Source organism: Balaenoptera ricei, chromosome 11, assembly GCF_028023285.1.
Source record: "Balaenoptera ricei isolate mBalRic1 chromosome 11, mBalRic1.hap2, whole genome shotgun sequence".
Taxonomy (NCBI): domain Eukaryota; kingdom Metazoa; phylum Chordata; class Mammalia; order Artiodactyla; family Balaenopteridae; genus Balaenoptera; species Balaenoptera ricei.
The window spans coordinates 67,665,950-67,690,700 of NC_082649.1; the positions used below are offsets into that span (position 1 = coordinate 67,665,950).

The 24,751-nt window shown below is 40.0% G+C and overlaps 1 protein-coding gene and 1 pseudogene across 4 annotated transcripts in view; one reads left to right on the top strand and one right to left on the bottom strand.

Moving 5' to 3' along the window:
* Positions 1-4,971: 4,971 nt before the first annotated feature.
* LOC132375330 (collagen alpha-1(III) chain-like) lies at positions 4,972-7,552 on the bottom strand (annotated as a pseudogene).
* The window catches only part of ARIH2 (ariadne RBR E3 ubiquitin protein ligase 2), a 47,460-nt gene continuing 29,727 nt past the window's right edge, over positions 7,019-24,751 (top strand). Inside the window, exons 1-3 of one of the 4 annotated variants that reach the window (XM_059939589.1) lie at positions 7,019-7,187; positions 10,665-10,728; positions 12,423-12,766. In XM_059939589.1, coding sequence (XP_059795572.1) covers positions 12,518-12,766 — 249 coding nt within the window. In that variant the 5' untranslated portion in view covers positions 7,019-7,187; positions 10,665-10,728; positions 12,423-12,517. Of the gene's footprint in view, positions 7,188-10,664; positions 10,729-12,422; positions 12,767-24,751 lie in introns of those variants that run through there. The other 3 variants (XM_059939587.1, XM_059939588.1, XM_059939590.1) reach the window with 3 other exon arrangements.

Below are 24,751 nucleotides of genomic sequence, written 5' to 3' on the forward strand. Positions count from 1 at the left end.
TGCAAATATCTTCTCCCATTCTGAGGGTTGTCTTTTCATTTTGTTTGTAGTTTCCTTTGCTTTGCAAAAGCTTTTAAGTTTCATTAGGTCCCATTTTTAAATTTTTATTTCCATTACTCTAGGAGGTGGATCAAAAAAGATCTTGCTTTGATTTATGTCAGAGTGTTCTTCCTATGTTTTCCTCTAAGAGTTTTATAGTGTCCGGTCTTACATTTAGGTCTGTAATCCATTTTGAGTTTATTTTTGTGTATGGTGTTAGGGAGTGTTCTAATTTCATTCTTTTACATGTAGCTGTCCAGTTTTCCCAGCACCACTTATTGAAGAGACTGTCTTTTCTCCATTGTGTATCCTTGCCTCCTTTGTCATAGATTAGTTGACCATAGGTGTGTGGGTTTAACTCTGGGCTTTCTATCTTGTTCCATTGATCTATATTTCTGTTTTTGTGCCAGTACCATATTGTCTTGATTACTGTAGCTTTGTAGTATAGTCTGAAGTCAGGGAGTCTGATTCCTCCAGCTCCGTTTTTTTTTCCCTCAAGACTGCTTTGGCTATTTGGGGTCTTTTGTGTCTCCATACAAATTTTAATATTTTTTGTTCTAGTTCTGTAAAAAATGCTACTGGTAATTTGATAGGGATGGCATTGACTCTGTAGATTGCTTTGGGTAGTATAGGCATTTTCACAATATTGAGTCTCCCAATAGTGTCAGGACATATTTAAAGTGATGAAAGGGACGAAACTACAACCAAGATTACTCTACCCAGCAAGGATCTCATTCAGATTTGACGGAGAAATTAAAACCTTTACAGACAAGCAAAAGCTATGAGAATTCAGCACCACCAAACCAGCTTTACAACAAATGCTAAAGGAACTTCTCTAGGCAGGAAACACAAGAGAAGGAAAAGACCTACAATAACAAACCGAAAACAATTAAGAAGATGGTAATAGGAACATACATATTGATAACTACCTTAAGTGTCAATGGATTAAATGCTCCAACCAAAGACATAGGCTCACTGAATGGATACAAAAACAAGACCCATATATATGCTGTCTACAAGAGACCCACTTCAGACCTAGGGACACATACAGAATGAAAGTGAGGGGATGGAAAAAGATATACCATGCAAATGGAAATCAAAAGAAAGCTGGAGTAGCAATACTCATATCAGATAAAATAGACTTTGAAATAAAGAATGTTACAAGAGGAGCCTCCCATCAAGCCTCTTAGATAGCCTCAACCACCAGAGGGCAGACAGCAGAAGCAAGAAAAACTACAATCCTGCAGCCTGTGGACCAAAAACCACAGTTACAGAAAGATAGACAAGATGAAAAGGCAGAGGGCTATGTACCAGATGAAGGAACAAGAAAAAACCCCAGAAAAACAACTAAATGAAGTGGAGATAGGCAACCTTGCAGAAAAAGAATTCAGAATAATGATAGTGAAGATGATCCAGGACCTCGGAATAAGAATGGAGGCAAAGATTGAGAAGATGCAAGAAATGATTAACAAAGACCTAGAAGAATTAAAGAACAAACAAACAGAGATGACCAATACAATAACTGAAATGAAAACTACACTAGAAGAAATCAATAGCAGAATAACTGAGGCAGAAGAACAGATAAGTGACCTGGAAGACAGAATGGTGGAATTCACTGCTGTGGAACAGACTAAAGAAAAAAGAATGAAAAGAAATGAAGACAGCCTAAGAGACCTCTGGGACAACATGAAACGCAACAACATTCGCATTATAGGGGTCCCAGAAGGAGAAGAGAGAGAGAAAGGACCAGAGAAAATATTTGAAGAGATTATAGTTGAAAACTTCCCTAACATGGGAAAGGAAATAGCCACCCAAGTCCAGGAAGCGCAGAGAGTCCCATACAGGATAAATCCAAGGAGAAACACGCCGAGACACATAGTAATCAAAATGACAAAAATTAAAGAGAAAGAAAAATTATTGAAAGCAGCAAGGGAAAAATGACAAATAACATACAAGGGAACTCCCATAAGGTTAACAGCTGATTTCTCAGCAGAAACTCTACAAGCCAGAAGGGACTGGCATGATATACTTAAAGTGATGAAAGGGAAGAACCTACAACCAAGATTACTCTACCCGGCAAGGATCTCATTTAGATTTGATGGAGAAATCAAAAGCTTTACAGACAAGCAAAAGCTAAGAGAATTCAGCACCACCAAACCAGCTCTACAACAAATGCTAAAGGAACTTCTCTAAGTGGGAATCACAAGAGAAGAAAAGGACCTACAAAAACAAACCCAAAACAATTAAGAAAATGGTCATAGGAACATACATATCGATAATTACCTTAAACATGAATGGATTAAATGCCCCAACCAAAAGACATAGACTGGCTGAATGGATACAAAAACAAGACCCATATATATGCTGTCTACAAGAGACCCACTTTAGACCTAGGGACACATACAGACTGAAAGTGAGGGGATGGAAAAAGATATTCCATGCAAATGGAAATCAAAAGAAAGCTGGAGTAGCTATACTCATATCAGATAAAATAGACTTTAAAGAATGTTAAAAGAGACAAGGAAGGACACTACATAATGATCCAGGGATCAATCCAAGAAGAAGATATAACAATTATAAATATATATGCACCCAACATAGGAGCACCTCACTACATAAGGCAACTGCTAACAGCAGTAAAAGGGGAAATTGACAGTAACACAATAATAGTAGGGGACTTTAACACCCTACCTTCACCAAAGGACAGATCAACTAAAATGAAAATAAATAAGGAAACACAAACTTTAAATGACACATTAAACAAGATGGACTTAATTGATGTTTATAGGACATTCCATCCAAAAACAACAAAATACACTTTCTTCTCAAGTGTATTTCTTCTCAAGCTCATGGAACATTCTCCAGGATAGATCATATCTTGGGTCACAAATCAAACCTTGGTAAATTTAAGAAAATTGAAATCTTATCAAGTATCTTTTCCAACCACAACCCTATGAGACTAGATATCAATTACAGGAAACAAAACTGTAAAAAATACAAACACATGGAGGCTAAACAATACACTACTAAATAACCAAGAGATCACTGAAGAAATCAAAGAGGAAATCAAAAAATACCTAGAAACAAATGACAATGAAAACACAGTGGCCCAAAACCTATGGGATGCAGCAGAAGCAGTTCTGACAGGGAAGTTTATAGCAATACAATGCTACGTCAAGAAACAAGAAAAATCTCAAATAAACAACCTAACCTTACACCTAAAGCAATTAGAGAAAGAAGAAGAACAACAAAAAAAAAAACCCAAAGTTAGCAGAAGGAAAGAAATCATAAAGATCAGATCAGAAATAAATGAAAAAGAAATGAAGGAAACGATAGCAAAGATCAATAAAACTAAAAGCTGGTCAATCCCACTACTGGGCATATACCCAGAGAAAACCGTAATTCAAAAAGACACATGCACCCCAATGTTCATTGCAGCACTATTTACAATAGCCAGGTCACGGAAGCAATCTAAATGCCCATCGACAGATGAATGGATAAAGAAGTTGTGGTACATATATACAATGGAATATTACTCAGCCATAAAAAGGAACGAAATTGAGTCATTTGTTGAGACGTGGGTGGATCTAGAGACTGTCATACAGAGTGAAGTAAGTCAGAAAGAGAAAAACAAATATCGTATATTAACGCATGTATGTGGAACCTAGAAAAATTGTACAGATGAACCGGTTTGCAGGGCAGAAGTTGAGACACAGATGTAGAGAACAAACGTATGGACACCAAGGGGGGAAAACTGCGGTGGGGTGGGGATGGTGGTGTGCTGAATTGGGCGACTGGGATTGAGATGTATACACTGATGTGTATAAAATTGATAACTGATTAATAAAACAAAACAAAACAAAAACTAAAAGCTGGTTCTTTGAGATGATAAACAAAATTGATAAACCATTAGCTAGACTCATCAAGAAAAAAAAGACTCAAATCAACAGAATTAGAAATGAAAAAGAAGAAGTAACAAGTGACACTGCAGAAATACAAAGGATCATGAGAGATTACTACAAGTAACTATATGCCAATAAAATGGACAACCTGGAAGAAATGCACAAATTCTTAGGCTTACAGCAACCAGAAGCTGAGTCTATGAGGGAATAAAGTTCTGTTGTTTTAAGCCACTAGGTTTACAGTAATTTGTTATGGCCATCCTAGGAAACTAACGCAGATATTTATCATTCCAATTTCTCTTCCTTAATTTGTAAAGTTCCAGATTTCACTCTGTTATCAGTTTCCTTTTACTTGAAAAAAAAATTAGCATTTATTTTAAAGGCAGTAAATTCTCTTCGTTTTCCTTCACCTAAAAAAAAAAAAAAAAGATTTGAAGTAAACACCCTTGTAATAGACAAAAAGTAACTACATTTTTTTTTAAAGCAAACTAGTAACTACCATATTTTTCTTAGCAAAATTATTTAATGGTGAAATATTAGAAACTTTCCTATTAATGACAGGAACAAAGGTAAAGATGTTTTTTAATCATGATTACTGCTTAACGTTTTACTGGACATGGTAGCTAATGCAAAAATACCAATAGGAAGGGAGGGAGGGAAGAAAGTAGGAAAGCTAGGAAGAAAGAAAGGAGAAAAGAGGGAGGTGGAAAAAGAGGGAGAAAAGAAAAGGAAGAAAATAAATTAAAAAATTAAAAATTAATAGTCCAAAATATCCCTATTTTCAAATGATCCAAATGCTCACTTTGAAAATTGAAGAGAATCAGTTGAAAATCCACTAAAACTAATAAGCAAGCTAAGTAAGGAGACAGACACAAGAACAATGTTGGAAAGCAATAACGTTTTGATACTTTAACAATAACCAATTAGAAAACATGAAGAAAGAATCCTGTTCAGAATAATAGCAAAACCCACAATGTATGCAAGACTAAACCAAAGATCCATGTGACTAAAACTATAACAATTCAAATACATAAAAGAAAAACAAAATAACTGTAAAGAAATACTATATTCCTTGGATTCCAAGACTCAATATTGAGGATATCAGTACTACCCTTTAGTTATTCTTAGAAATTCAATGCTCTCCAGTGAATTTTCAAAAGTGAAAACACATCATTCTGAATCTAAGGTTTATACAAAAGAAAAATTGTATGATATTGGCTAAGAAATTTTAGTCTTCTAGCTGAGGCCCCAGACATCAAGGGGCTAAAACAAATCATTCCTACTGTAGCCTGTCCAGATTCCTGTGCCACAGAAACCAAGAGAGACATTACATTTTATATTTATATATCTTACGTGCAAATTTATTTTGAAAACAGAATACTACACACATTATTTCATATCCTATTCATATCACAGATACCTTTCCTTGTTAATAGATGCCTCAGTACAGCCTAATTGTTAATGGTTTTCTTTATTGTATATTTTACCATAATTTAACAAACCTTTACTTTTGGACACATGGGATGCTGCAAACTTTTTCCTATGGAATCACCATTCTAAAGCACATATATGTGCACATAATTTTGTCTGTATCTTTAAATGTTTTGGCCTAATTTTTAAATCTTTATTTCCTGGGGAGAAATTGTCACTAGTTAAAAATAATGGTATTAGCATCAGCCCAATAAGCGGCTATTTAATAGAGTAATATTGAAAACAAGGTTGGATCTGTGCCCTTAAGAAACTCAGCTTTAAGAGGGGCAAGACAGGAGAACAAGTAAGGATTGTACATTGGATTCCAATATATTGTACATACACCTGTGTACTTGATATGTGAATGACCTCATTCTCTATTTTGCAAATGCAATAATTATACAGAAAAACTGATTGTTCCCTTTTATTCACTGGAGAGGATTTATTACCAGTGACCCAAAGTGAAGGCTTCTAATTAAAGAGATTTCATTAGCAGAAAATATATTTTGGGTCCTTAGCTAGTGTCATGATGTAAAGGGATTATATGTTTTGTTATAACAAATAAGTACACTGGATTATAGATAGACTTTTACATTGTTAATGCATAAAACTCACAACCCTACAATATGTTACTCATTACTATTAATTTTCACTCCAAATTCATGTGGGGCTTTCTAGTATTTGAATGCACCTGACTTGGGTACAGGCTCTGAATTAAACAGGAAGCTGAAAATCATGTATAAGAAATACACGAATACATGCAAGAAGCAAGAACTAAAAATAAGAGAGCCCATTACACAACGATATCTTGAATATCTTGAATATCAGTGTATACACGACTCATGTATGGGTGGAAATGGTTTGGGTTATCTACGGACTTGCACAGCGAGGAGGCTCCCTAACATCACTGGCTTCACACAGGCGTTTCCACGTTGTGCAGCAGCAACTTGAGTGGGGCTTCACGGCTCTATCTATCCACAATACTTGACAAAAGCCCTAGAAGGTACTTAAAGTCATAATGGCACTTCCTATACTGTTTGAAGAAACTGTGCAACAAGGCAGTTAAGAGTCAATCTTGGATGAATGGGAAGGCAAAGAATTAGGCAGCGAACTAGGCCGCGGAGAGGGAAGCGGAAGCCTGGCGTGGTCCTGTGAATCGGCGGCCACCAGGCGACGGCCTCAGAACGTACGCAGAAATTCCCGGCCCTGCGCGCTGACCCGAAGACCCAGCTCTCTTTCGACTAGATAGCGGCCGGGAAACAACAGGCCTTTATCCACTCCACGAACGTCTGGATGTCTTTTCGGTGCCGGACACCGATTACAAACAGAGAAGTGAGGAGTCCGACAGAAAAACCCTGGTTTAAAGTATCCCGGCGGGAGGCGCTGGTAGGCAAAAGCCGGAAGAGATGCCGTGACCACTCTCCAATAAGCCGAATCCTCTCCTCTGCTGCCTCTCGCAGCCGTCGGCACCGGCTGTGCTCTCGGCCCACTCTGGGTCGCAGCGCTGGGCTGTAGTGAAGTGTCCGCAGAGAGGCGTTACTGCCCAGCGCCTGCCGCGACCCCGGCGACCGCGGGTCGACCCCGGGCCGGAAGTGACGGAACTGCTCTGAGCACTTCCGGAGCTGCTGAGACGGCTTCGCCGGAGGAAGCAGTGCGGGTCTTGACCGGCGTTGGCCCGCCGCCTCCGCCGCCGCCGCGCCTGGACCCGGTTCTTCTGGCCCGGCCCGACACGGTCTGGCCCGCCCGGGCTCGGCGGCCGCGGGGCCACGGCTCCCGGTAAGTGCGCGGTGCGAGTCTAGGCCTTGTTTACCCCGGCGGGCCGGGGGAGGGGGTGGGCTCTCCGCGCGCCTCCCTAGCCCGGCCGGGGCTCCGCCTTCGTCGCTGCCCGCGAGGTCCCGGCGCCCTTGGCAGCTCTTCCACTGTTTCAGCGCACTCCGCCACCCGCCGAGGGGCGGCTGAAGGCTGAGGCCAGGGCGAACTGGCGCCTGGCGTCTCTCCGTTATTCCTCCTCCCGCCGCCTGCTCAGCTCGCAGTGAGGTCGGAGGCCAGCGCCTCTGACCGACTGGCGCCGGCGCATCTGGGCCCTCCCCGCCGGGCGCGCCGGCAGACGCGCTGCCTGCGGGGCTCCCCTCTCGAGTCATCGTTGGGAGCTCTAGCAATGCAGCCCGCGCGGTTAGTTAACGCCCGTTGGTGAAGGGTCCCGCAGCGCGTGGGCTCCGTGTCCTCGCGGATATCCCGGCGCCTCGGACGGGACAGGCGGCCCAGGAGCTGCGTCGACCTCGCCCGACGCTGCTATGCTAGCGGCGGCAGAGGCGACCGTGTTCTGGGATGACTTCACCTCAGTACTGATTGTTACCCTGTCCTATAGAACTTTCTGCCACAATGGTCATCTTCTGTATCTTTGCTGTTTAAGTAGGGTAACCACTATCCACATGTGGCCATTGAGCATTTGACTTATGGCTCGTGCAACTGAAAAAGCAAATGTTAAATTTTACTTAATTTTTTTTTTTTTAAATCTAAATTTATTTATTTATTTATTTATTTATTTATTTTTGGCTGCATTGGGTCTTCGTTGCTGCGCGCAGGCTTTCTCTAGTTGTGGCGAGCTGGGGTTCCTCTTCGTTGCGGTGTGCGGGCTTCTCGTTGCAGTGGCTTCTCTTGTCGCGGAGGACAGGCTCTAGGCGCGCGGGCTTTAGTAGTTGTGGCTCGCGGGCTCTAGAGCTCAGGCTCAGTAGTTGTGGCGCCCGGGCTTAGTTGCTCCGCGGCATGTGGGATCTTCCCGGACCAGGGCTCGAACCTGTGTCCCGTGCATTGGCAAGCAGATTCTTAACCACTGCGCCACCAGGCAAGTCCCTACTTAATTTTTAAGTTAAGTTAAATTTAAATAATCACATGTGGTTAGTGGCTACCGTATTAGACAGGGTTCATATTTTTGTATCAAGTAATTTTCTTCGGATTTGTAGACTTAGTAAATGACCCTACAGTGCTAAATATTACGTCTGGAGTAAACGTTGTCAGACCCACCAAAAAGTCCGTGTTTTGTTCTTGTCATCTTTAAACTGAGAAGTCTTCCGTTTGAATTCTTTAGCCCAGGGTGGGCGGCAGGTCTTCTGAACACGTGACTTTGACTGGGGGAAGGGGGAGGAGTAATTTCTGTTACTCCTTTTCTGTTTGGGATGTAAGGATAATATTTAATATCCAAAGGAAATCAGAGCGTTATCATCAGTTCTGTTAATAAAGTAATAACATACTGGCCCCTTTAAGCAATGTCAGCATTCTTTCAAATAGAGTATGGATATTTAACTTGGAAAAGATTAAAAACTAAGGTTTTATTTAAATTTGGACCTAGAACACCCAGTAAGCATGAAATGACATTCTCTTTTTTGGAAGGCAGCTTGAAATTTTCCTCTGTTTCTTGAATATTTAGTTGGTGAGAAGGCTATGGGCAACCTGTAAGCCCAAATCCTGGAGAAAAATCCAGAGAAAGTGAAAACGGTGCTTTTTTTGTTGTGATTCTGGAGGTAGCTTTGTGGATAGTATGAGGCTCTCTGGGAGGGTGATGGGGCATTATGAGTCCTCGTAGGCCCTGGATCTGGTGAAAGTATTATGCTGGACTCTACTGGTTGGCAGCAGTGTGGTCCTGGGCAAGTTGCTTAATCTTTTTGAACTCTAGTTTCCTCATTTGTAAGAAGGGGATGATAGCCACTTTGTAGGGTTTATAAACATTTAATGAGAATGAGTCTGACCTGAAATTGGCTCTCATTAAATGAAAGCTATTATTGGTAGTGGTATTTTGTAGATGGAAGCAATATTTATAATGCTCTTTATGCAAATTTGCCTAATAAGCAGTATCATACATAAAAACGCAGATAAAAGAAAAAGAATAAAAAAATCAATTATTTGTCTTCTATTTTGGAAATTATCTTCCACAATCATTGTTCGGACTTTGATTTTCATTTAGTTTAAATTTGCCTGTTTGTGTTTGAAGTATTTCTTTGAAAGTTATAAGCTCTGGTTTTCCAAGAAATTCAAAAGGATAAAGAAATGGACATAAAATTTCTAATTAAGTAAGCAAATAGTACTTATTTAGTCTTAGATAGTGGGATCTGTAGTTCTGAGAAAGTCAGGTAGCCCTTGAGCATGTCAGAAGAGAGGTGGGAAATGGGTGTTAATATTGCCTAGTGGGCATTCTACTGGAGACATTGTTTTTTGCTTTTTGAGCCCAAACCACTGGACCGCCAGGGAATTCCCTCTGTTTTCTCTCTCTCTCTTTTTTTTGTTTTGTTTTTTGTTTTCTTTTCTTTTGGGGACTTTTTTATTTGAAAATATTTTTTTCATGAATAAAGTGAGATCTGAAATATTGGCAGTATTCTATAAGTGTTAGTGGAGATGACTTCATGGCAAAAGTCCAGTTTAAGTCAGTTATGATTTGCTTTGTCAACCTCTGTGTAACATTTAAGATTGAAATTGTGGTAGTTAATTTAGGAAATCTTAACAATAAGAGTGAGGTGTTGCCCAACATTGTAAATCAACTGTACTCCAATAAAAATTAAAAAAAAAGTGAGGTGTGGTGGGCTTTCAAACTGAGGGAGAGAACTGGGTATCCATTTTTCTCACCAGTACCCCAGGTTAAATTATTGTTAGCTGTTTATTTATTTAAGTCTATTTATTTATTTATTTATTTTTTTACTTACTTATTTGTTTATTTATGGCTGTGTTGGGTCTTCATTGCTGCGCTCAGGCTTTTCTCTAGTTGCGGTGAGCAGGGGCCACTCTTCGTTGCGGTGCACGGGCTTCTCATTGCAGTGGCTTCTCCTGTTGCAGAGCACGGGCTCTAGGCACGCGGGCCTCAGTAGTTGTGGCACATGGGCTCAGTAACTGTGGCATGTGGGCTCTAGGGTGCAGGCTCAGTAGCTATGGCGCTCGTGCTTAGTTGCTCTGTGGCGTGTGGGATCTTCCTGGACCAGGGATTGAATCCGTGTCCCCTGCATTGGCAGGTGGATTCTTAACCACTGTGCCACCAGGGAAGTCCTGCTGTTTACTTTCAATACTTTCTTTTTTTAGAAGGCCATGTAACTCTTGTCAGTATGTAATTATGACATATAGATTTCTATGGGACTTAAAATAAGAAAATAATTTTCTGGTCCCTTGCTGCTTGTCCTTTTAAATGTCTTTACTTTTTAAAAAATAAATTTGCAAACTCAGGGTACCAATTTTAAAATATATAAATAGAACTATCTCTTTTCATTTTAGATGGAAATTATATGATATAGACTATTTGGGTGACATCTTCCTGAAAGATCTTCAAGAATTACAGGTATTTTTAATTTAATCTAAAGATTAATTTTTTCTCCTAAAGGAAAAATACCATAGTTAAGTTCAGTTGTGATGAGGTGGTTCTAGCATACAAAACAATTTGTTAAAAGTCAAACTGCAAGTATTACATTACTGCCCTCTCATTAATGTGACCTTTTTTTTTAATTTGAGCATTTATAGGTAACATATCAGAGGTAGAGTCACTGATATTTTTATGATATCATTATAATGTGGCTGTATAATCCCTTAGACTGGTTACATATTCAGCACACATTGATTTTTTTAAAAAATTTATTTATTGATTTTATTTTTGGCTGCATTGGGTCTTTGTTGCTGCGCGCGGGCTTCTCATTGCGGTGGCTTCTCTTGTTGCAGAGCACGGGCTCTAGGCGCGGGCTTCAGTAGTTGTGGCTCGCTGGCTTCAGTAGTTGTGGCTCGCTGGCTTCACTAGTTGTGGCACACGGGCTTAGTTGCTCCGTGGCATGTGGGATCTTCCCAGACCAGGGATCGAACCCGTGTCTCCTGCATTGGCAGGCGGATTCTTAACCACTGCGCCACCAGGGAAACCCCCACACACATTGATTTTTAATCTTTGTTTTAATTTTTTTTTTTTTTGGAGAGATTATCTACTTCAAATAGGTTTTAAATTTACTTTAGTATTTAATCCAGATTTGGTTATGTAAATTATTTATGTACTATTCAATCCAAATGCTCTTGCATTTTAAGGTCCTATTAGTTTTAGATTTAAATCACTATTTGATACTGTTCCTTGGAAATGATCACTTGAAATAGTTCTTGTGCAGAGAAGTTAATGGGTATTTGCCAAAGCCCTCTCTGAAAAGAAGTTAAGACTGTGACTGTTTTGCTTTCTCAACTAGTATTCTCTTTTCATTTATATGTAATTGAGTAACATTTTGATCTGTGAGGATTTTTCAGTAGCTGGTTACATTTGATCTCTTGTTTCTTTACCCTAAGTAGATTCTAGCCTTGATCCTGCTAAGGCAGAATATCTATAGTTTTCCTTCACTATTGGATCAGTTTCTTTGCCTTTTAAGTACCTCTTTTAAAGGATTAGTAGAACCCTTTAAAATGGAAAGATCAGTTAACTTTGCAGACTAGAGGAGGATGTTGAAGAGCTATGTGGTTTTTATTTTTTCTTTACTATGCACCTTTTTTTCCATTTATCTGAGAGTGATGTCTGTAAAACAATGGTATTCTTTCCCTAGATATTATAGTGGGAAGGAACTGTGTCCCTATTTATGTACTGTCTGTGTCACCACTCAGTGGAGCATGATTAGCTAAGAGATTTTAAACTTTGGTTGTTTAGCCTTTAGGATGCTTCTTCTATGGGCAGCCAGCTGTGGGAATGTGCTTCTCTCTTAAGGACCCTGGCAGGAAGGACAAATCTATGGGAATTTAACTCCGTGACATAGAGCAGATAGCCTTACTCTTTCATGCCAGACCCTTCATGTGAAGTTACCATTGTTAACTGCTTCTGCCCCTCCAGGAAAGGGTTTCCCTTTGAAAGGCCTGAGCATAGAGATGATGGTGATGTTTCTTGTATGAGGGGAGAGTTGGAATAGGCCATAGTGGAGGTAGGACCAGGGCTATGCCATTTTGACTCTTGAATGGGTTTTGTTACAACTTCTCATATTGAAAGTAAGTAACACTTATTTTTTTCTTTTCTTCCCTTAGAAGACAAAAACACTAATGCATCTGAGAAAGTGTTAAAGTTTGTGGGGAGGGGAAAAAAACTGCTTTCCTCATCTACAACTCGTCTGGATGTTAAGATGTCTGTGGACATGAATAGCCAGGGGTCTGACAGCAATGAAGAGGACTATGACCCAAATTGTGAGGAAGAGGAAGAGGACGAGGACCCTGGGGACATAGAGGACTATTACGTAGGCGTAGCAAGCGATGTGGAGCAGCAGGGGGCCGATGCCTTTGATCCTGAGGAGTACCAATTCACCTGCTTGACCTACAAGGAGTCCGAGGGTGCCCTCAATGAGCATATGACCAGCTTAGCCTCTGTCTTAAAGGTGAGCAGTGTTGTCAATTCCCAAGTGTAATTCCTGCAATTAAATCTAAATAGGAGCTGTTGCTAACATCTCCTCCAGACTGATCGAATGGCCTGTAGCTTGAAACCAAATATAAGTGTATGTTGCATCATCCGGACACATTTGATGCATTTACTTTGTTTGCTAATATGTGCATATCTAAGGTCCTCAGCTTCCCAGACTACTAGGAATTAGAAAGGAAGGGTGGGGTGAATTCAGGAAAAATAGACCAGAAGTACACAGAAAGCAGAACTGCATAGATTAACACTTGTTTCAGAAAGTCTTATGAAACTTTATGAGGTAAGATAGGATAAGCATCAGAATCACCATCTTCAACACAACAATGTGTGGGTGACTGATAAATGTCTTAAGAGAGGTACCTAGATCTCCTGGTTTGCTGTGAATAATCAGTGCTTCTGGGCTGATGAGCTCACTTGTTTCATATACTGATGACTAATGTCTGATGTTCAAAGAGATTTTAGCAATAACTAAGAATAAAGCAAGTTCTCATAGCTTGTATTTCATTGATTTTGGGGGGTGTTAAATTGAAATTTTAAGTAATTAACAAAATTGGTTATTCTAGCAAGCACCTTATTTTTAACACTTAAACTATTTATGTATATTTTGCCCCTCAGGCCAGTTACTGTCCTCACTATGTACCTTTTGTACTATGTAATATTACACTAGTACATAGCATAGCCACATAGAACACCATGTACTGTGAACGTGAATATTATTATAGTCATTTAGACAATTTCCCAGCATGTTTCTTTCTCCTCTAACATTGGCCATTATGTGAAAATGGGGAAATTTCTCCTACTTTACTGTTTTCCCTGACCTTCCTTTCAGGAACTGTTACATGGATTTTGTTGTTTGCTAAAATTGAAGATCAAGAGCACATTGGAATGATTTCAACCGAATAATTTTCATGTTGGTATTTAAATGGAAATAACTAAGGTGTGCCATGGGTCATTACTATAAAAGTTGCTTTATCTACTAGTTCAGGCAATTTTTTTTTCCAGGTGATCGGCAAAGGCTAACCAATACGTTGGATTTGGACACTCAGGGCTTTACTAGCAACTAGCTGGAAGCTGAAAGCTAAAGCTTTTTGTGTGACTCACTCCTAGAAGTGTGCACATTTCCTCTCTTGTGCTCAGCAGAAAACTCTGAAGAATGGAGACCCATTGGAACCTCTGGGTTTGGGATTTCTCTACCATAACGATAACAAAGCTGCTGGGACCTCTGCTTTCCGAGGGCATTTCCCTGGTAGAAGAGAGGCATCAGATCTTTTCCTTCCTCGTTATTCACACCTCTCCCTATCTGGTCAACTAGTTTCTTTTACTTTAACCATATTATACATAGTCTTGGTATTTAAAATTACAAAAAAAATTGTCAGGTGTGTGGTTCTGGGCGGTATCAATTGACTAAGTTCATCAGGATGTTCCCATGTGTGCGTAGGAATTCTCAGTTTGTCCAGCCCCTTGTGCTGACTTCCTGACCTGCTAGAGCGGGGCACAGCTGAGGGGCACAGGCCCTTTCCTCTTTTTTTTTTTTTTTTTTTGTAGTAAAATCCATAAAATTTACCATTTTACGTCCTTCCTTTTTATTAGGCTGTCATATTGTCGGCCCCCTGGAAAGCCTTCCCTTCATTTCCTCACCTTTTAGTACCCTCAGGGCTCCTTCAGAGTCTACCTTGTGATTTCCCTGAGTGAGCCTCCTCAAGACCCTCTAGAACACAGTGGTTGTCTCTTTTGGTCCCAGTGTCCAAATGTTACAGCCCATGTTTATTACATCGTATAGTGCAGTCTTCTGACTGCTTCATGTTGTTTTACCTTTTCATGTGTTTTTGCATGTTTTCTCCAACTAGATTGTTACTTCCTGGAGGGCAGAAACTACATTTTACCTTATCTCTCCCATCATCCCTATCACAGTGTTTCATCCATAATAGGTATTGAATAATTTTGAGATACTTGTGGATTTTGTCAACTTTTGATGATGTAGCTGATGTTACTGGACTGAGCTAGATTCCCTAGTCCCTGCTGTACATTCTCTACTGTCGTAAAAGGGCATTATTCTGTCCTTCAAGATCATGAAGAGTAGAACAAAAAGAACTTGGAACAGAGATGAAGGAACAAAGAGAGATGGAAGAAAGTTGAAACCCCAGGAAAGGGTTAGAGAGAAAATGAAACAAAGAGGAAAATAATCCATGAAATTTTAGATGATGGTAGAAGTAGAAGATGGATTTCTTTTCCCTCCCTCACTGAGGAGCATGTTAACACCATTTCCTTTCTGGGGCTGGGCAGCAAAGGTCCTGGCTCATTTGGTGGCTTGGCTGCACATAAAGGGGCTCAGTGGTGTTTTAAGTGGTTCAGGAATTTGACCAAAGACGACAGGCAGAAGTAGCTTGGTTAAGAGTAAGGGAGAAGGAATCACAATCTTCCTCTCTCAGGCTGGCTAAAAACTAGCATTGGTTTTATTTTTGTATTTAAAAGTTTTTTGAGACAGGAGGAAATAATTTAAGTGCTAAGTTTACAGAATGGTGTTCACAGGTGCTTTGGCTACTCTCACTCCCCTGTTGCATGTGTCTCTGAGAATGGAGCTCAGTAGTCATCACCCAGGTCAGTACTGATTTCCCTCATTGGTCATGGTGCTGTTTGCACAACTCTGTGACTTATTGAGATATTTAATTCTTTCATATGATTTAGGTGTTATTCAGCTAGTAGGAAATGTGATATGTACGTAGTTTAAAATTAGAGCCTTATGAGCAGCTGTCCATGAACAAAAGCTAAGTTTGAGGAGTGGCATCAATTTTCCACTGATCTGTGTTACTCATTTTGTTGTGTTCTGGCAGTTGCCTATGGGTGAGCCGTAGCCTAACAAAATTAAGCCTTCTGTTACCTTTTGGGATTTGAAGTCTCTTAAGTAGAAAATTGCCAATTGCCTGGGACACTGGGCTTTTGGTTTAGTGAGGGCCCTTGGTGTCAGAGAGTCTTCCTGTATGTATTCTGGGACCAGTCCTTGAGTAAGATCATTAATTGAGAAAGGAAAGTGCCCAGAAAATCAGATCCCGGGCTGAGGATAGACAACAGAGAAAATGCTTATCTGTTATAGGGTGGTGGGGGGGGGGGACTGCTGATGTTCAAATAATGGCAAAACAGAAGCATTGTTAGAGAATGAGCTATCATCCTATACAAATGGAATAGTCGTGAAAGATGAAATGATTGCCAAGTGAGGTGGAGTGTGTTGTAAGAGAGGGAAAATCTCTGACGAATATTTCAAATATTTTAGTGATATTTCAGTCTTTAAAGAAAACAAAGTTACCTCTTTAAAAAAAATTTTTTTTAATTTAATTTTATTTATTTTTGGCTGTGTTGGGTCTTCGTTGCTGCGCACAGGCTTTCTCTAGTTGCGGTGAGTGGGGGCTACTCTTCGGTGTGGTGTGCGGGATTCTCACTGTGGTGGCTTCTATTGTTGCGGAGCACGTGCTCTAGGTGTGTGGGCTTCAGTAGTTGTGGCTCGCAGGCTCTAGAGCGCAGGCTCAGTAGTTGTGGCGCATGGGCTTAGTTGCTCCACGGCATGTGGTATCTTCCTGGACCAGGGCTCGAACCCGTATCCCCTGCATTGGCAGGTGGTTTCTTAACCACTGTGCCACCAGGGAAACCCTACATGCTATATTTTTATATGAAACTTACACAAAGATTATTATTGCTGCTATAGATGAGGGGGGGCCTTTTCTAGTAATAACAGGCATTTTTATTGCAAAATGTGCTATAGTTACCTTAGAATAATTTTTTCATTCAGTGAATCCTGTTGGTACTGTTCCCTGAATTGCATGAGGCATTTGCTGTCAGGCTGCCTAAGAAGGGGATTAGGCATGGTTAAGCCCCAGAGAGAGCCCAGGCTGGCTTTCATTGGTGATGGGCTGGAAGCGTCTCCCACGTTGTGTGCTCTTTCTCTCAGCAGCATGTCAGGGCTGTGGGCGGGAGAGGCAGAGTGTTGCTGCTCAGAGCCCTGCCCATGCTTCAGAAAGGAGAAGAAATAGTACATTTTGGGCTAGATCTAGTCCATGGAGCTACTGTGATCCATCTGAGCTTTCTGTTGATAGGATAAACTTCAAGATAGGGTGCAACAGCAGTGCAAGTAACCGAAGTCCACAGGTCGATTAAGCATGGGGATGGGGAAGTTACCTTCTGGGCTGGAGTGGGAGACTAAAATGTATAGGTAAAAAGGAATAAAATGTAGAGGATCATGAATGCAGCCTAAGGTGTCTTTACTGTTGGAGGGAAGAATTTGATTTTTTAAACTTCAGTGCTGAACTGTGCTGCTCATTTTCTCAAGCCTGGTTTTCCTCAAATAGGGTTAGAGAAGTAAACTGGTTATTAATGAGTGTTTTTACTACAGTTCTTGCTTTACGAATTGCTGTATTAACTGTAGTAGAGCTGGGAAAATGTTCCCTAGAACACTCTATTCTGCCACCCTCTTGCTTGAATTTGTTTTAAAATCTAGTGCTTGCTATTCAGCAAAATATGGCTGGAAAATCTCTCAAAGTTCTTTTGCTGTGGATCATTTTTCCCTTTCGTGGATGAATCATGAGTCTTCAGGACTTCTGACTTTAAATGCAGAAGTCTTTGTAGTCCCTTGTTCAAAACAACCTGGTTTCTATGCATTGTCATTTGTAACATAAGCAGTTAATATTCTTAAGAACAAATACCTTATATTTATTCTTTCTCTCAAGTGGCACTAAGGTTTTGTATAATATCTGGAAAAGACTAACTTTATTTATTAAATCAACTTTCTTGTATTCTGGTATAGCTGAATTTTAAGAACATTTTACTTTTATTTATACATTCATTAATTAACCAAGTAATGGTTGTTTTCTTGTTACTACTCATGGAAAAGTATCTTTAAGCTGGGCCTAGTAACACTGAATGTTTGTGTGCTGAACAGCCATCTGATTTCTATTTTTATGATCTGATGTCAGGTTTCTTTGCATGCCTGTATCTCAGAATCTAGATTAAATTCCTGTGTTTCAAATAGTTGGTTGTTAGTGGGTGTGTTGACGTACTTCACCATGCTTTAGTCTGGAAGTCTGATTTGTGTTTTACTGGTATATAAATTTATTTCTTAAAGGGAGATGAGAAATGTCCAGAGTGACATTGAGAATTGCCTAAGTACAGCTAGTGCTAGAGTTGTCCCTGTCTTGCCAGTTTAGAAAGGTTATTGTTATCATTGGCTTTGTGTCCTCACTGTGTACCTGGCATCACACACAACATGCTCACTGCCTTCCAGAAAAGAAGCTCTTCATCACATTCAAGGCCAGCTTTCATTCTGGTCTTTTCTTGTACTTTCACACTACCTTAGGAACCATGTAGACCATTTGTAAGGGCAGGAAGAGAGAGATTATTAAAGAGCATGAGGTAAATATGGAGGCGCTCCTCCATTTTTAAATAACCATGAAAATGAAAGTAAAGGCATATATATGTTATAAACACAGATGAACAAAGAGAACATGGGGGAGCATGTGGGACATCATTGCACGTGGGAGCCAGTTTGTCTAACATGTCTTTGAAGAGGTTGTGGGCTCTGATTTGACTGACAAAGACTGGGAAAGATAAGTGTGCTGCAGATGGGGGGGATTAATTAAAGGTCTGTATGGAGAACAGTCAGCCCTGCTCTCACTTGGTCTCTCGGCAAAATAATCAAGGGGTGATTCTAATTCCACAGTTGTCCTAAACCTGAACTTATTTATATTTAAATGTTTATTGTTGAGATGTTACTACAGTTGAAGAATATCATTCATAATTGATGACTGATTAAAAAAAAATTAAAAAAAAAAGAACGTCATTCATAATTCCATTAACGTAAAATAAAAGTTTTCTTCCTTGCTTATTATCCTTAGGTCTTGTCCGTATTCATAGATAATGTTACTGTGCTGCAATTCATTCATTCATTCAACCAATATTTATTGAGCACCTACTATGTTCCAGGCACTGGGAAAATAGCTGTGAACAAAATAGACAAAAATCCTTGATCTGGGCAACAGTACATTCTATTAATCATTATGTACATGTATTTATATATTCTATTTTTTAATGTAAATTTCAAACATTTCCTCTTGTTTATACTTCATCCTCATTAGTTATTTTAGGGATAACATACCGTCTTGTTCTTGAACCATAATTTGCTCAAGCTTTCCCCATTGGGCATTTAGGTGAGTACTTATGTGTTACAGTTATGGGGACTGGTTATATTGCTGTGAGTATTTTCATGGATGTGGCCTTTGTGTTGTTGAGCCTGGGCTAGTGGTCAGATAACTAGGTTCCAGTTCCTTTTTTGCCATTTAATATAACATGACCATGGGCAAGTTTCTCAACATCTCTAAGCTTCAATTTTCTCATCTATAAAATAATGACAATTAATACCTTCTTCACAGCATTAAGTGAGATGATGCATATAAAGTGCCTGGCACATGAGTGTTCAAACATGGTCATGGTAGAAGCAGGGCAAGAGTTGAATAAGGAGAATATTGCTTTCACTTGTTTGCTGTGGTTCCTTAAAACATTCTCAGGATTGTGCATTTTAAGTCATAGGGTAGGAGCCACATTGTGGAAGGTTCTGGGTGACATATTACCGACCTCTGCTTCTGAGTGTGCGTGTGGTAGTTGGATCATGTACCTTGGACTCTTTTGCCTTCGTCAAAGCCTCTAGTGTCCTTCTGCTGGGGCCTACTGATAAGAAAAGTAAAAAGAACACAAGTTGAATTTTGAATTGGGACTAGGAAAAGATTATAGGGGAATGTAGCCTGTCTTTTGTTCCTACATTTCTTTTTTTTTTTTTTTAACTGAAAAACATTATTGTTCCTACATTTCTGTTGAACTGCAGTGGTTGGTCTTGTGCCTGCATTGACAGCACTCCTTAATGAAGTGCTTAGCTTAGTTGATTTTGGAATCCTTGTTACTAAGGCACCTCCTTACCTTTTTTTATTTTTTCCCCCATGCCACATGACATGTGGGAATCTTAGTTCCCCAACCAGGGATCGAACCTGTGCCCGCTGCAGTGGAAGTGCGGAGCCTTAACGACTGGACTGCCAGGGAATTCCCAAGCACCTCCTTACTTTAACTTTTGCTCTGTTCCAATATCACTCCCCTACTGCTCTAGGAAAAATTTAAAGGATTAGAGTTCTCTGCTCGAAAGAGTGAAGAGTTGTAGGAAAGATTTGAGAAAGGTGCAGACTGAGACAGCAGGAAGCTTCTCATCTTGCTCGTCCTGAAATGTGTCTGCCTGTGGCTTGATTAATTAAACTGTCATGAATTGTCGGCATTTGAAGCTTATGTTGTGTTCTCTTTTCTTTAAACTATCACGAGCTTTTATAAACATGAAATGGTTTTACTGTGATAACCACAAGTTATCAATCATAAATAGAGGAAAGTACAGGCAGGAAGAGTGAGAGGTTTGTTTGGAGATTTTAACAGGAGAACAGAGCTGTTCTTAAAATCATGAACAAAGAGTGGTCTCTATCTGAGAATGTTGCTCTCTGTGACTAGCAGTTTCTTTCCTGGCCAGTACATGCTCTACCCACTCATTTCCTTTTTCCGTTGTTTTAGACTTTTACTGGTTTCTTCAATGCTCTCACTATCATTTTCCAGTCTGTATATAGCCTTGCCACTTTTTACAAGAAATTTTCCAATGCCCTCAAACGTGGCTTTCTGGATTCTGTATCTTTATTGGTGATACCACCATCTACCAAGCTGGAAACTGAGGATTTACCCTTGACTCCCTTCTCCCATGAAGCCCTCTCTGATCTCCAGACAGAGTCAGACACTCTTGCCTCTATAGCACTTTGTGGTACATGTTTCTTTCTTTGTTCTTTTTTAAGTTTATTTATTTATTTTTGGCTGCATTGGGTCTTCGTCATTGAGTCTTTGTTGCTGCGCGTGGGCTTTCTCTAGTTGCGGCGAGCAGGGGCTACTCTTCATTGTGGTGTGCAGGCTTCTCATTGCAATGGCTTCTCGTTGCAGAGCACAGGCTCTAGGCGTGCAGGTTTCAGTAGTTGTGGCATGCGGGCTCTAGAGCGCAGGCTCAGTAGTTGTGTCGCACGGGCTTAGGTGTTCCATGGCATGTGGGATCTTCCTGGACCAGGGCTCGAACCCGTGTCCCCTGCATTGGCAGGCGGATTCTTAACCACTGCGCCACCAGGGAAGTCCCTGTACATGTTTCTTGGTATGTACTTATGCTATTTGGAAAATTAGTTGTTTGTAAGCCAGGGATTGAACTCTTTGAGATAGAGGTCCATGTTTTCTCTTTGTATAACAGCATCTAGCAAAAATGCCAGGTTATGTTTTGTTCTCATTAAGTGTTGCTTGTTGTTGATCTGACTGTCTGTGCCCAGGCCAATAATTGCAAAAGTTGAGAATCTAACCCCAAGGCTCTACTCTGTGTGCTCATGTTTGTAAATAGAAGACATGCTTGTTGAAGAGCTTCCATGAAGCCAGCTGACTTTTAAGTACAGATAATATATATCTAGTGGACGTGTGGTTCCCAGCTTGGTGTGCATGTCAGAATTAGTTTTGGCAGTTCTCATACAGAAGACTGAACTTCGTGCAGATGTAATAAAACAGAATCTTCAGAGGTGAGGTGAGGTATTTTACATTATATTCATGTGGAAGTACAAAAAAATTATGAAATGATTCAGGTTATCAAAATGAAGAGAGAGGAGTGCATCCTTTCTTTGGCTGCTGAAAAGATATGTCCAACATTGAGTGTACTGGTTTTTTAACCAGAATGGGAGTAGGATGTAAACTGCCCACCTATACTTATAAATTGGGTAGGTTTCCTGTAATATTTTTGATGTCTAAACATTACTTCATATTTCCTTATCAAAATAAAAGTGGGTCCTTATGTCCATGTTGATGATGAGTAGCTGTAAAACTGACTAATAGTATCTGCAATCATAAATACAATGTGAATGTTTTAAAGGGTTTTTATTTTATGACACTAGTAGAACACCTGAAGTCTTCGCTTCAAGATGGTTGGCTGCCCTCACATACGTTTGTCCCTTCTGCATTTGTTTTTGTTTGTTTGGTATTCAGATGTCTGTAACAGTTTTATTTGCAATAGCCAAAAACTGGAAACAACCCAAATATCCACAAACAGATGAATGAACAAATAGTGGCATACCCATAGAACAGCGTACTGTCATCAATATAAAAAGAGTGGGCTGCTCATATAAACATCATTGATAAATCTCAAAATATGCTGCATGAGGAAGCTCAGGGGGAAAAATAAACAATTTATTATTTCAATCATATACAATGCTAGAAAATGCAAACTTATCTGTTGTAAAGGAAAGTGAATTAATGGTTGCCTGGAGAGCTGGGGGGAGGGCAGGAAGAGAGAGATTATTAAAGAGCATGAGGTAAATATGGAGGCGCTCCTCCATTTTTAAATAACCATGAAAATGAAAGTAAAGGCATATATATGTTATAAACACAGATGAACAAAGAGAACATGTGGGGGGAGCATGTGGAACATCATTGCACGTGGGAGCCAGTTTGTCCAACATGTCTTTGAAGAGGTTGTGGGCTCTGATTTGACTGACAAAGACTGGGAAAGATAAGTGTGCTGCAGATGGGGGGATTAATTAAAGGTCTGTATGGAGAACAGTCAGCCCTGCTCTCACTTGGTCTCTCGGCAAAATAATCAGGATAATCTGGGGAGATATAGGGCACTTAGAGAATGTAAGATTTGGTTCTCTTCATTTGTCATTTTGGGAGCCCTTGAGTCTTGAATAATTGCTGCCCCTGATCAGTCACCCTAAAGAAAAGCCTGTCATTTGGTGGGTCTGTTCATGTACACAGAGCTAGTATTCATTTCCTGAGGCCCCCCTTTTTGAAAATTGTAACATTCACATAAAATTCACCATTTTAAAGTATACAATTCAGTGGCATTTAGTACACTCATAGTGTTGTGCAACTATCTTCTCCATCTAGTTCCAAAACATTTTCATCACCCCAAAAGGAAACTTGGTACCCATTAAGCAGTTACTTTCCACTCCCCCCATGTCTGGCAGCCACTAACCTGCTTTCTGTGTCTCTGGATTTACCTATATATGCTATATAAATGGAATCATGCAATATGTGACCTTTTGTGTTGTTTTCTCTTAGCATAATGTTTTTGAGGTTCATCCAAGCTGTAGCATGTATCAGTACTTCATCCCCCTTTTTGGGTGACTCTTTATTTTTTAATGTGAATGGCTAACCAAGAATTACCAGACATTTCAGGAAAACATGCAAAATGAAAGAGAAACAGAAAAATTGACCTTAGCTGAAACAGACCAGTAGGTAATTTTGCTTGTTTTTAAAAGTGCACTATTTAGTATTTGCCAAGATACTCAAGAAGATGTGGCATCTATAAAACAATCAGAGATGCCATCAGGAAGAAAATCAAAACAAAAAGAACTTGTGGAGATGAATTATGGGTTTGTCAAGTTAAAAAATATTCCGTAGATAGGTCAGAAGATAAAATCAAGAAAATCTCTCAATGTAAAGCCAACATGCAGGCAAAAAATGTATGTGAAAAAACAGAGATATGGAGGTTCAATCCAGAGATCCAGCGTTTACTAGGATTTGTGGGAAGTGAGAACAAAAAATTGAAGGAAAGAAAATATTAAAAAGTATAAGAAGGAAATTTCCAGGAGCCAAAGGGAGGAGAGTCTTCATATTGAAAAGGTCTATTCTTTGCCCTGAAGAATAAGGAAAGACCCATTGCCAGAACTGTCCCTGTGAAATTTCAGAAAAACAAGGATAGGCAGAAAACTCTAAAAGTTTCCATAAAGATATACCAGGTGTTCTAAAAGAAATGGGAATCAGATGTCTCAGCAGCAGCAGCAGTGACAACCAGAAGACAGTGGAGCAATGGCCTTCAAAGTCCTGAGGGAAAATAGTTTTGAATCTAGAATTCTGTCCTTGAAAAATAAACTCGTTTTCAGATGTGCAAGGACTCCCAAAATTTACTTCCCTTGTACCTTTTCTGAAGTAGTTACTTCAAGATGAAAATCAAAAAAGAGAAAAATAAAATTCAAGAAATGATTGAGGACTTACCTGGTGGTGCAGTGGTTAAGAATCCACCTGCCAATGCAGGGGACACAGGTTTGAGCCCTGGTCTGGGAAGATCCCACATGCCGCAGAGCTACTAAGCCTGTGTGCCACAACTACTGAGCCTGCGCTCTAGAGCCCACGAGCCACAACTACTGAGTCCACTTGCCACAGCTACTGAAGCCCGTGCTCCTAGAGCCTGTGCTCCACAACAAAGAGAAGCCACCGCAATGAGAAGCCTGTGGGCTGCAAAGAAAGAGTAGCCCCAGCCTGCCTCAACTAGAGAAAGCCCACGTGCAGCAATGAAAACCCAAAGCAGCCAAAAATAAATAAATAAATTAATTAATTAATTAATTTTAAAAAAGAAAAGAAATGATTGAACTAACCTAGTAGTCCAGTGAAAAGTCTCATGTTCAGCTGTGTAACAGGCCTGGAAAATGGTCAGCCCAGATTGGAACAGAAACTTGGTGGGATCCAAGAAAAATTTCTTCAGGAATGGGAGTGAGGTGGATTCCAGCAATAGATAGAATGAAGAAACTGGAAGATGGTTGGGATGTGGTGAAGAAGCCATAGGTCTCTTCACAAGAGGCAAGGGAATTAGAATTCCCATGCAAAGCAGAAAAACTACGCACAAAAAATCACAAGCCAAATAAATATAAAGCAAACCCTCCATATGGCACAAGTATGAGTGATTGGCAGCGACTAATAATGATAATTTATTTGTGCCTGATGTACGAACATTCTTCTTTGAGTGGGCCAAGGATCGTGACATTGGAAGCTCAGGGTAGAAAATGCAATTGTGGTCCTGTAAACAATGTCTTAAAATTACAAAGGCTACAGATAGAGGAACTGAAAATAGTGATTTTAATATCAG